Genomic DNA, 13,084 nt, shown 5'->3' on the forward strand with positions numbered 1-13,084 from the left:
TATGAGTGTAACATATAGGTGTCCACATACTTTCATCCATATAAGGTATTTCAGCTTTCCACAGAATGCAGACTACTGGTCTAACACACGGTCTGTCAAACACTTCACTATAACAATAACATCAAATGACCCATGATTAATTGTCACCAGTTTATTAGATAATTAGGATGCAAATACATTGGTTCACATTATCCAACGAAGATTAAAGTCAAGGGCAACTGGATTTGGTTAAAGATACTGGAAGACGTTTCGTCCCTCATCCAAAGGACTTCTTCAGTATCTTCAACCAAGTCCAGTTGCCCTTGACTTTAACCTTCGTTGGATAACTATGACCTGGATGACTGAGAATCTTCATAGACATTGGTTCACATTTTACTTTTGCCCAAATCCATTTCACAGGTTCATTAAAGTGCCAAAATTTCCAAACAGCTTCACAGAATATAAATTAAACTATATATCATGTGATAGATTACCAGAAAGACTAAAACTGTGTTTTTAATACCACTATAAATAAACTAGTCAAGCAGCATGGTTTTTCAACAAAGACCTGTATCCAGTTAAGACAGAGATAATCCATCCCACCTTCAGTTTACAACAGTGGCTCTGCTTGCACAAAATTAGCAAGGTCTAAGCCTTTAGGTAGTTCACATTCATTGTATCCCTGCTTCATAACCAACACTTAATCAAAACAATGTCATTGTCTGAGCTCTTTCTTTCCCTTTTATATTGCTGATCAACAATACTATTCAAAGAGGCAGAATGTCAACCAGGAGTAGTAATCCTCGCCATGGCCTGCTTCATCATGTCTCTAGCAAGAGTGTGGCGCTTCACAATCTGCCGTACATGCTCTTCTTCCTCGCGCTGCAGGATTCGCAAAAAGTTGCACAACTCAGGAAAACTGAATGCATCCCACTGTGGAGGGGAGACATTTCCCATTAAAATCAGTTATATATACAGTTCACATAGTGGCTTTTCAGTATAGGTTGACAGGTTTATCATATGTATTAATTATCTGCGTCGTATGGAAACTTACATTTACTTCCCCTGTCTCATTCTCTTTCAAAACCAGACTCAAGGCTTTTTCACTGGGGCCAGCACACAATCGCAGGTAGAGGGGACACTGATCATCAGACAGTTTACGCATGTACACTAAAGGAAATAAAATTTAGCACTTTAGAATTCAATACTCAGTTCTGTTTTGCTGTCACTGCGCATTTTTGAGGAGTCTACCTTGATTTTGTCTCTCAAAGCGTTCAAACAGGGCAAACTTGGCTGGGTTGTCCACCACAGTGAACTTGTTGAGCAATGCCTCAATGACTTCTCGTACACGTGTTTGGGAACTTATATGCAGGTGCTTGGCAGTGTCTTTGGGGAGGTAGAAAGATGTCCGCCGTTTCATTCGTCCGCCCTGCTGTTCTTCCTCCTGTGTGGAGCACAGGCTCTGAGGGGGAGGAAGGGAGATAGGACGGACCAACTGAAAGTGGACCTTGATGAAACCAGTGTAGGACCCGTCTTTATTCTGAAAGGTAGACAGATTTGTATTGTGAGAACTGTAGTAAAATGGTCTCATACAATGTCAACACCATCTGCAAACTATTATATACGAATAGTAAAATACAGTTCAAGTATGCATTTATGCATGAATGTATGTTCAGACAAAAAAGGTTTAGTAGTCACTCACAACCACCATGTAGAGATTGCTGTTGATCTGTGCATTATACTCCTTAATCTTGTGTTGAATCTCACTAAGAGTCAACTCCTGTTTACCCCACTCGACCTGTTCATCCTGAAAAAGAGAAGAGCCAGTACAGTACAGCAAATAGGCCGCATAGTGTCAGCAGTAAACTTGTCCTCGCAAATGAACTTGGAGGGTGAAGAGAAAGTGACAGAGAGAAGACAAATGGGAATAAAAGTAAAATTGATTCAAGCTCTTTGTTTGTAGTTATAAAATAAAGACATGATTTAATATAATTAAATAAACCAAAAGTGAAAGAGCAGCTTCGTGCCTATAGGACTGATGAATTATGCCATAGCCTCACCGCTGATCTTCTGACCTCGTGAAAGAAAGACGTATAAGCAGTAAAGTACAGTTCCAGCTCTGAACTACAGTCCCCCTGACTGCAGAATGCGTCACTTGCTGTGCTCCCCCAGGTCATCTCCAAGATTCAGGCGAGTGGGAATTTTAGCAAACCTTTTTAGGTTTTTGTCATCGCCAAAATCTGGAATTGAACAATTTCTCAGCGTTCCTCCGTCTCTCTCTTCTGTCTGGAGATTGATTGTCTTTGATTCTACTAACAGCTCTTTTGAACTCAGCATTTCCATTTGCTCCTCCCTGACAATAAAACCTCACAAAGATGTCTAAAGGGCCAACCCACTCCCAGGGCAATCTGCTTAAATTATCCTGAGAGCAAGACCTTCGCCCAGTGTTGATGTGTGTGTACAACAGCGATTCCTATCATATTTAACTGCCCATTTCACTACTCCACCAGCTTTATTTTTGAGAAATTCACTATTCTGCCACACCTTCACACTGTGTTTAAACATAGTCTAATGGGGCAATCATTTAAATAAATAAAAATCATGGTAAATCAATTTTTTAAAAGCGGGAAGCTCTCAGTCAGAAGCCTATATGTTCTGCTTTTATTGACTATTTTTTGTGGATGCGACCATGCGTCTTTCATCTTCTCAATCTTTTCAAAAATAAAAACATTGATACCTGATTAAAAGCTTTTGACTTTGCTTTGTGACTTTTTGCTTTCTGTAAGACATATCTGAGTCTGTCCTGTCACACACACGTTATAAGGTGCGGCTGAACAATGAATTTCTCAAAAATAAAGCCATTGGTCAAGTTGTGATACGGACAATTATAAATGGTATAAAATTATCCTTTTCTGTCTAAAAGGAGATGGGCCTCGGTAGGGACAGTTATTTTTCCGTTTCTGAAATAAAGGCAGCTGTTATTGTCAAGCTGCTACGTTATCCCCTCCCATCAGCTCGCTCCCAAATTACTTTCTGTATAGATGCCTTGACAATGGGGAGGTAATAAAAGCAGTATTTTTGAGGGCATATGGCACACTTATACTCAGTGGACAGCAGTGGACAATCTGGTAGCCTCCATCTGCTTTCACCTACACAATCTGAACAGAGGCAGTTGTGAGCGCATTCATTTCCCTAAAATAATGCTTATTGCATGGTTGTACAGTTAAATCATTGACGCCCAATTAATTATTTTTTAATTATAAATGATCTGTACAGTATTCAGTTTTGAAAATAATAAAACAATCCATGATGTATGACTGATGTATGACTGATGTATAGTGATTGTGCATTTGTTCCTCACCACATTTGTGTCTCTCTCGATGGAGTCGACACAGAAGTCTTCCGGTTCTGTTAACAAACTTCCATCTGTGCTGCAGTCCAGCTGGATCAATGGTCGGCAGCGGTAGTGACAAGTATAACTGCAGTCTGAGAGAGAGAAAGAGATTATTGGTTCACCATTAGAGGGTGCAAATTCGGCATTCTCAGTTATACTTTGGCGAGCGGTCAAAGCTCGTTGTGTAGAGCGCTCTAGTGTGGATTTTGTTCAGTAATCTGTCCCTGTGCTGAAAAAACATCACCCAAAACACTAACCTAGATGCATTATCTATGTTATGTAAGCAACAGGCCAACATTTGTGTATGTAGCCTACAACATTTCTCATGTTTGATATTTAATTAGATGTATATTATAGCCTGCTATTGTTACAGCAGTTCATTTCTTAGTTGAACTGGGACAGAAATGCCTCAGGCCAAATCATATAGGCAAACAAATGCATTCCCAGGCACCGTCTGTGTGACATGAAGCTTGCCAGAGCTTCCTACAGATTAGGACAAACTCCGTGATAAAGCTTCTCATGAATGGAAAAATAACACGAGCATCCTGTAGATGCTCTGGGAGCTTTGGATGGACATTATTTTATTAAGGGGTTACAGAGCTGAAATGGGTTTTAATTTGAGGGCATTATAAGTAATTTCTAATAAGGTTAATGGTTTTATATTCATACAAGTGTTCTTTACCAACCTTGAGTCAGCAACCACATTGTTTCTCAAATGTCTGTTATTAAGCCCATATGCACACGATGATTCAAAATACTGGATGTCACCGTGTCTCATGATATTAAGGTTTAGTGGGTGTTCTCTGCTTTTTAGTTGAATGGTTGCAGAAAAGTATGCTTATCATGTGCCAAACTTGAAGGATAAGGATGATGTTATTGCCAAAATAAAAAATTTGTTAGTCCATTTCTCAAAATTTTCAGACTTCCCCAACCTGTCTGTGGCTCTCAGTGCCATTTGTCCATTTGTTCATACTGAAGATTTAAAAATTTAAAAACAAGCCTCTGATATATTTGTTTAAATTGAAATATGGTTAAATGATTTAGTTAACAGTAGAGCCCTGTAATTTTTAGCAAATCTTACTCAAACAGCAGTTATTAGTGTGTTTGTTGGGAACTATTTTCAGCTGTGGATAAATACACATTTGGTGCATTAGTGTGTATTTACTGCAGCAGGAGGGAGGATGTGGAGCTGGCTAAAAATTAAGTGCAGTGCTCATGTTCATGGTACTGAAGAAACATGGCACCCAGTACCAGTTTGGCTCATTACTGTGGTTTTAATTGTCTTTGGCCACACAGGCAATCCTTTTAATTTCATTGTTGGTCTTCTCATGGGATTTGTTGGCAATAAGAAAACTACAGACTACCCTACTCATCCTTTAAACAATTTGATACAAATTCACATGCATAAGGTACTTACTGGTGCAGCGTAAACCTTGCTTAAAAAGACCCCAGATGAATTCTCCACACAGGTCACACCAGGTGAGATGGGTCTGACTGTAGGCCTGGAAGTCATGACCCATTCCAGCTTCTCCGATCTGACACCGGGGTGGCTCGATACTGACACTGTCTCCAACCAGACGGACGACATGGAAGTGGCCTGGCTGACCTGCGTTTACAGGTGGAGGGGCTGTGCGGGCCGCAGGAGCAGCCAGCTCAATGGGGTCATTTACACTGAGGTCCTTCAGCTCAATCAGCTCACATTTAGACATCCTGTCCTTGATTTGGATCCTGACATGTCAAGTAAATGGGTGTACATCCAGCCCTGAGAGGAGACAGCATTAGTGTGTGCACCTTCGCATCCTTAATGAGGATGGTGTGAATGTCCACCAGGTCAGTTTTTTAAAATATTGTCCACTTTCACTGTGGTGTGTTGTGCAGAGGAACCAGTGGCTGCTAAATTCTCAGGAGCTGCAAGACAGATTGAAATCATGCACACGTTTGTGTGTGCAATACTATTAATACATGTAAGGGTAAGTTTAACATAAAGCAAGCAATAGAAATGTATAAAACCCATGTCTATGCTGTATTATAGTATGGGCTTTTACAAATGGCTAAAGATTAACCTAATGTTATCTGATGCCAGGATTCATATGATTATAATAAAATGTGGGTCAAAATGACTAGTATAATCCTGTGCAGTCCTGGGACAACTTACACTGTTTTTCTGTGCATGACACTGAAACAAAACTGTACATTTTAGACAAAACACTTTCACCAAAAAGTAAGCCAATACCATTTAATTAATTAAATTTAGAAAGCACATTACTAAATTAAATCTTTAATATCAGAAATAGCTGGCAACACAACAGCCTACAGCTTTGATTTTAAGTTTTTAAACATTTATAATGCCATGTATAACAGCTACAGGTGCAGAGTGCAAAGAACAGAGGAGGAATGTAACTTAAGTACATTTATTCATCTACTGAGTACTTTACTTAAGTTACTTTACTTTGACAAGGCACTTTACTATTATTTCCATTTTAGCTACTCTATACTTCTTCTCCTCCTCTATGTTTCAAGGAGAAATCTTGTTTTTTTATTTATTTATTTCCTCCACTGTCTATCATGCAGCTATTGTAATTTTTCAGATTATGATGCATGGAAAACATATGATCATCTTATTCAATATGAAGTAGATTAAATTACATAGCAGACGTACAATGAGGTTCATCAGAACCCCCAACAACATTAATAGCTACTGTACATGTTGATGCATCATTGATATTACTCACCTGGTAAAAGATAAAATATACATTCTGCTGCATAACTAGTAGGCTACTTTTAGTTTTGAGATTCTATGTAGCCTAAATTTTGCGCTGACAATTATGTACTATTCCCAGAGTAAGATTTTGAATTCCGGACTTTTACTTAGCCTATTTAAGTAAAGAATCTGAATGCTACGGTGACAAGGGTTGATTTACAAACACTTCATGGCAATAAAACTAATTTCCTGAACTAAATACAATCTTCTGGAGTGTCATTAGGAAGAATAGCCTACCTGTAAAATGTTCACAGGTGCATCGGAAACTGCGTTTTATTATTTTCCCTGTGGAGCATTGTGACTTGAATATGAACAACCCGGGGCTCTATCTGCCAAGTGGGTCACCACACGGCACAATTATTCTCACAGGGCAACAAGAGCACATTGTAACCGGGCTCATCCATGCATATTTTGCTGCTTTCGCCATACATCATTTTAGCATGAAACAAGCCTAAGCATAAATTACTTCATCTGCAAAAGTTTAATTATTCTTTATCTGTTGCAAAATGCAGAGCAGTGTGTAACGGGACAGCCCGGTTTAATCCTGTCTGAAACGGGACGACAAACTCAGTTGACAGTGACACCCGAACAAATCTTCGGAGTTAACCGAGAGACAACCCGTTAAAAGAGGAACTTACCTCGTTTAATCCATCGTCGGCCCTTATCGTAGAGGAGTTTTGGAAAGTGAACGCAGTTTGTCGTTTGTTTCAGCACCGAACCGTCCCTCGCCCGACGCACGCACCTCAATTTGCGCATGCACATTGTGAGTGTGGGATTACCGTCTAATCCCGTGTGTGTATTAAACCATCCTGAGTGAGGCACCACAGGAGGAATGCCCTCTGTTCTCACTGTAGAAATACACTACAGTGTGTAGTCCTTAGTACAGTGATGGAGGGGTAAACAGATATGATCACACACTGTGATAAACGTTAGATTTAGTCTACATTTATTCATTTGGCAGACGCTTTTATCCAAAGCGACTTACATTTGAGGAACAACATACAAGCATCAACAGAGCATCAAAAACAGATCTACAACAGACAATACATACTAGTAAGAGCAGCAATAAATACTAGTAAGAGCTCATAGTACATATCACATCAGTGGGTAAATAACTAGTGAAGGAAGTAAGAGTTAACAAAAACAAGATAATTGTAAAGGGATAGAAGAAGAAGAGCACAGGAAGTGCATGTTAGAGGTTAGGAGTTAACATTAACATGCTGGGTTAATGGTTAACAATCATGTCCCAGTGAATATAATTAATAAACCCTTAATAAAAACAATGTCTGGGTTGCCAGGTTGTGAAAAATCCCATCCTCCTCCTTGATGGATTATTGTAATAAAAAAAATTAAAGAATCTAAATGGCAGGCCTAATAAATCCTTTATGAATGACCCTATATTATAGCTAGCCTACATTTGAACATGTTTTATGTAGTTTTATTTTTAAGTCTGAAGAACGATTTAGCTGGCTGTAGGCCTAAGTCTAGTTTCCTTAACTTTAACAGTAAAGTTAAAACTGTGAATTGAATGTTTGGTCAAATATCAGAGGTCTAGCTTCAATAGGGTAGGATGTCCAATATTAATAAAATCTTAACTTAAAAACTTAATGATTTTATAGGCTAAAGTAAAAATCACATTGTCAGTTTCACCAATTTCAGAAATGTATCAAAAAGGGATTTAAAGTAGTCAGTAAAGTATCTTATATGTCCTAATGAATGATAGAATTGGTCAATCTGCAACAGAAGGAGTCAGTTTAAATGTTTAATTAAAGGCCATTTGGAAACTCCTCAATGAGGAAAAAGCCCCCAGGCTCAAATATCGGGGAAGATGAAGGGCTCTTCTTACTCCATGTTATCTCTCTCAAGTCACACATACATGATGGAAGATGATGAGAATTCATAGTGAGTCTGATTTACTTCACTTTGTAGACAGAAGAGAAGAAGATCTCACAGTGACATGGACGGACCGTCTAGGTTTGGAGATAGAGCTGCAAGTTAATCTAGAGAAAAGTTGTGAGACATTGTTTTGCACGTCTACTACTTATATAGGTAGGATGTTAGTAATACTTTATTTTTAATATTTTGGGTTTTAGCTGCAAAAGTGCCAAAGCTGTATTGAAAACAAAGACATGTTTATAATTCAAGTCCTGCAATAAAAATCTTGCCAAAGCACATCAATAAAAGTAGGAAGTATTATCAGTGAGAGGAAAGGGGACACAATGGTTTGGGTTGGACAACTAAAGAAAATGATTCCGGTCAGAGAATCTGTTCTGAGAGGATACTTTATTTATTCCTGTTACAACAGTGAAAATGAGCAAAGAAAAAACTTCTTTAAACCCAATTCTTCCAAATAAATCAGCTCCCCATTCATAAGAAGTGTTACATTTAGTAGGCTATTGAGAGAACCTGTTGTTGACATAAAGTAGGTTTTATATATATATATATATATCTATAGGCTGGGGTCTACCACACCGGGCAGGACCCCAGGTGCAGACTGTGCAAGGATGCCCCTGAGACAGTACAACACATAACAGCAGGGTGTAAGATGCAGGCAGGAAGTGCGTACATGGAACGCCATAACCAGGTAGCTGTCATAGTGAACAGGAACATCTGGGCTGGAAGTTCCAAGGTCAAAATGGAAGACACCTCCTAAGGTAGTTGAGAATGACCGAGCTAAGATCCTGTGGGTATTCAAAATCCAGACTGACAAACTGGTGATGGCTAACCAACCAGACATCGTGTTGATCGACAAACAGCAGAAGAAGGCTGCAGTGATGTAGCAATCCCTAGTGACAGCAACATCAAGAAGAAGGAACACGAGAAGCTTGAAAAATACCAAGGACTGAAAGAGGAGCTAGAAAAGATGTGGAGATTAAATGCAACAGTGATGCCAGTGGTAATCGGGGCACTGTGGGCTGTGACCCCCAAACTGGGAGAGTGGCTACAGCAGATTCCAGGTACAACATCAGACGTCTCTGTCCAGAAGAGTGCAGTCCTAGGAACAGCTAAGATACTGCGCAGAACCCTCAAACTCCCAGGCCTCTGGTAGAGGCTTGAGGATGACACATACCACCCCACAAGGAGGGTGAGGGGAATTTTTAATTATATATACAAACACCAGTGACATAAATACTAGCACTTGGTAAAAACAACCCATTGTCTTGGGTGATTTTCTATCCGTGGATAGTGAGTAAATTTAACCCAGTATTGTGTTGGTACCAGTTTGCAGATATTTTAAAGATGTCTGATTTGGATTAGTGCCACCATCAGTAGGCCTATGGGTCGCAATAGGAACCCTTCCAAGGCTCCTCTCAGAAAAAATAAACAAAGACTCTCAATAAACAGTGGCAGTACCGCACGTGTTAGATGGACAGGAATAGAGAAAGAGCGAGATAGCAAAGCCCTGAATGGCCATGTTGTTGTTTTCTCTTGCTGTGCCTGCTGCCTGTAGGCCTATGCCCAGTGTGTGGAGGCCCTGCAGAGTCACAAGCTTATTACAGACTAATTGGAGCACAATAACCAGTGAACAGATGACCAGTGAGTCTGCACTGCATTGTTGGATGTGGAATGGGTGGTATTAGCCTGAGACATCACATCCTTAACCAGCCGGCGCAACAAACAACATGCATCCAAACTGATTTTACTCCCACTGCAACTTTTATCTGTCTGAATGAAAATGGTTTGTCATTTTTACAGTTATCCATTTGAATAAAACCCAACTTATGTGTAAAACCTTAAATACAAATTTGTGCCTAGATCTCCCGTCTGAATTCAACCAGAAAAGCATGTGCTTTCTTAAATGTATGTGAAGGGTCTTTCTAGGAGGCGTCCACGTCATCCGCGATTCAGAATCAGCAGACAGGATTTCCGGGCAGCCTGGTTTCAAAATAAAAGCGCAAACAAGTTTAATATTTGGGAACAGGATTAGTATTCTAAGTATTCTCAATGGGCCCCTGCCTGGATCCATGGCTATTTGTTCAAGTATCTCTGTGGGCCCTCCTCTTGCGAGGTATACTCCCCCACGCTCCCACCCTACCCCCTGTGTATCATGTCACTTGATAAACGCTTTATTCTGAAACAACTAACCGGAAGCACTATTTCTCTGCCCGGCGGAGCAACACAACAAGGTAGAGCACGCTGGATACAGTCTATGATTTAGATGCTTGGGAATAGATTCAGTCGTAAAGTTACCTTGATGTGATAGTTGTTTGGTAAGTAGACGTCTGTTAAAGTCCCGTCTTCTGGCTTCAAATCATCTAACTTTGCAGGAGGAGGTAACGGTTACGTTTCATACACCATCAGATCCGGTTCTTTTTGACTGAAACGGAACACTTTAGGTGACAACATTGCGTGGGTCGGTGCAGGTGAGGTGAGCTCCCTGGGTCCACATGAGCTGTCTTAAACATGGTTCACACCAGAGAGCCTGAACCTGAGCCTCGGGTCTACGGTTATACCAGAACAGCTTCCGCAGTGCTGACCCACTTCATCTGCTTTGTCTTCACTGTGTTCATTGCCGTTCTGTCTCGACCGGGTACAAGTGAGTCCTTCAGGTCACTGTCCGTGTTGGCATAACATTTGTTCATTAGAGTTCATCAATTGTTCTATTTTATTTCAGGTTGGTTTTCCTGGCACCCTTTCTTTATGACACTAGCGGTAAGTTTCAAAATAAATCTTTTTAAGCAGTAAACACATAGTTCAATCAAACCCTTCCAATATTCATTTTAGAGTTAAAACAGTCAGTTAATCCAGTGGTTTCCAGCTTCTCAAACATACAATTTGAATATGTATCCATGTAAGGTTAAAATGAAGGCGACCCCACAGAGATTAAATAGCTGAGTTTCCCAACCAGTCAATCAGACAAGGGCGTCATTTTGTGTTGAAATGGGGGGGGGGGGGGGGGGGGGGGGGGTTGACGTGATGATGCACAATTCTGGGGTCACGAGAACAAGACAAGATATTTTACAACTTTTTAGAAGAAATATTTATTGATGACATATAGGATTGGGGGTCTGGGGGTCCTCCCCCAGAAGATTGTGAGCATTAAACACTTAATTTCCTGCATTCTGGAGACATTTTCTGCACCAATTTATGGTGGAAATGTCTTTATTTATATAGGGGGAAATACAAAATTCAGGTTGCAGGTGACAAATTAAAATATATACTGGAATATAATGCAGTAATCAGTAGCTTTTAGTTGTTTTTTTTTATCAGCTTAGGTAACTCTTCTATATTTCTATATTATCTTATCTATATTTACACTGCAATGCAATTTTTCAGAACATTTTTTACAAATGCTTTAAAAAAGTGATGGGGACAACATCGGCCATTTCAAAAAGTGGTGGGAACATGTCCCCAGCATCCCCAGTCTAAGTGACACCCATGCACTCAAAACTAAAAAACTCTCTTGGATGAGGGACGAAACGTCATTGAGTATCTTCAACCAAGTCCATTTGCCCTTAATTTTAACCTTCCTTGGATAACTATGACCTGGATGACTGAGAACCTTCACTGATAATTTGAATATGTCTACTTGGGCTTTGGGGATATTGTGATGGACATTGTATGGTATTTTGTAAACCAAAATATTCATCGATTAATCAAAATTATTCAGATTAATCAGTGAAGACAATAATTGTGAGTTGCAGCCCCACTTGATTTTCTTTCCTTTTCCACTAGTTCTCCTTCTTCATGACAGAAGCCATACTCCTTTTCTCCCCCCATGGCTCCCCCATCAAAAGGTTTCCTCACAAGACAAAAGCTCGTGTTCACTGGATCCTGCAGTGCCTCTGCGTGTCTTGTGCAGTCCTGGGTCTGGCGGCCATCTCGTATAACAAACACCTAAATGGTAAACCTCACTTCACCTCGTGGCACGGTCTGCTGGGCTTGCTCACGGTGTGTGTGGTGGGGTTTCAGTCTTTGGCGGCTGTACCTCTCATCTACCCCTCTCTGGCCAAAGGCTGGTCCCTGGCCAAACTCAAACGCTACCACGCAACCTCTGGACTCATCACATGCCTGCTCGGCAGTGGCAGCGTGCTCCTTGGCCTCAGCTCTACCTGGTTCACTGCATCTGTCAGGGAATACACCTGGTACCTGTCAGCACTCTGCCCTGCTCTCACAGCCCTTGTCATTATGAACCAAGTCACCAGTGCGTACATGGCTAAGAAACGGTTGCAGTCGTGACAGGAGACGGGCTTTCAACACTGTAACAGAACACTCACTGAATACTTATGTCAGTCTTGCCTACAAGTTTTCATGTTTTAACCGCATGCATCAGTTTGATTTACATGAAAGTGAAAAAGGAACAGATTTCTGCAGCTGTGTTGAAGACTTTGGACCTCGAATTTTCATTTGACAATCACACACAATATTTTATATGTAGGAGTGCTAGCTTTAGTTTATGACCAAATAACTTTCAAATGAATGACATTCCCATCAGCCTCAGCTCTACTTGTGTTTAGTGCTAATTGACATGCTTAACTAAAATGGCAAACATACCTGCTCAACATCAGCATGTTACCCTGCTGGTGTTAGGATTCAGCAAAGCATTGCAGTGCAAGTGCATCCTCAAAGAGCTGGTAGCATGGTGATAGGCTCTTAAGTCGTGTTTTAAGACTAAGCTGCTTAAATGTGATTGATTTAAAAAAGGCTCACTCAAAAACACAAATGAGAAAATAGGGTTTAAACATTCTCTAGACCACAAACCGTGTGAAGAGCAGAGGGTTTTGACGCAGCATTGAGTATTATATTGGGAGATAAGAGTTTAATGATAAAATAAAACATGAAAACATTTGTTGGACATATTTAAAATTTTTGTATTTCAGGTTGCTTATATCCTGCCTTTTGACCATTTGTCACCTTTGATTACTTATTTAGCCACATGTTTGAATAAATAAGATAATAAATCACAGAAGATCTGGTGTAAATTAAAAGCATTTGTAAATTATTCACAC

General features: G+C 40.1%; 2 protein-coding genes across 4 annotated transcripts; one reads left to right on the plus strand and one right to left on the minus strand.

Moving 5' to 3' along the window:
* Positions 1–136: 136 nt before the first annotated feature.
* rassf1 (Ras association domain family member 1) lies at positions 137–6,887 on the minus strand. Of its 2 annotated transcripts, XM_038697133.1 has the most exons (7): positions 6,773–6,887; positions 4,791–5,135; positions 3,341–3,465; positions 1,682–1,786; positions 1,231–1,519; positions 1,034–1,149; positions 137–912 (listed from the first exon to the last, which is right to left on the minus strand). In XM_038697133.1, the coding sequence occupies exons 2-7, from the start codon at positions 5,080–5,082 to the stop codon at positions 763–765; spliced, it is 1,077 nt and encodes a 358-aa protein (XP_038553061.1). In that variant the 5' UTR covers positions 5,083–5,135; positions 6,773–6,887; the 3' UTR covers positions 137–762. The 2 variants fall into 2 exon arrangements, with proteins under 2 accessions (XP_038553061.1, XP_038553062.1); XM_038697134.1 differs by lacking the exons at positions 3,341–3,465; positions 4,791–5,135; positions 6,773–6,887 and adding an exon at positions 2,040–3,327.
* A 3,327-nt stretch (positions 6,888–10,214) lies between these two features.
* Positions 10,215–13,081, plus strand: LOC119885867 (cytochrome b561 domain-containing protein 2). 2 transcript variants are annotated; one of them, XM_038696177.1, is made up of 4 exons: positions 10,215–10,345; positions 10,437–10,671; positions 10,750–10,787; positions 11,811–13,081. In XM_038696177.1, exons 2-4 carry the CDS (start codon positions 10,539–10,541, stop codon positions 12,312–12,314), a joined length of 675 nt encoding a protein of 224 aa, XP_038552105.1. In that variant the 5' UTR covers positions 10,215–10,345; positions 10,437–10,538; the 3' UTR covers positions 12,315–13,081. The 2 variants fall into 2 exon arrangements, with proteins under 2 accessions (XP_038552105.1, XP_038552106.1); XM_038696178.1 differs by having other exon boundaries at positions 10,238–10,671.
* Positions 13,082–13,084: the final 3 nt, after the last annotated feature.

Source organism: Micropterus salmoides, unplaced genomic scaffold, assembly GCF_014851395.1.
Source record: "Micropterus salmoides isolate LMB-PRFRI ecotype aquatic unplaced genomic scaffold, ASM1485139v1 Ms_hic_scaffold_4, whole genome shotgun sequence".
Lineage (NCBI taxonomy): Eukaryota > Metazoa > Chordata > Actinopteri > Centrarchiformes > Centrarchidae > Micropterus > Micropterus salmoides.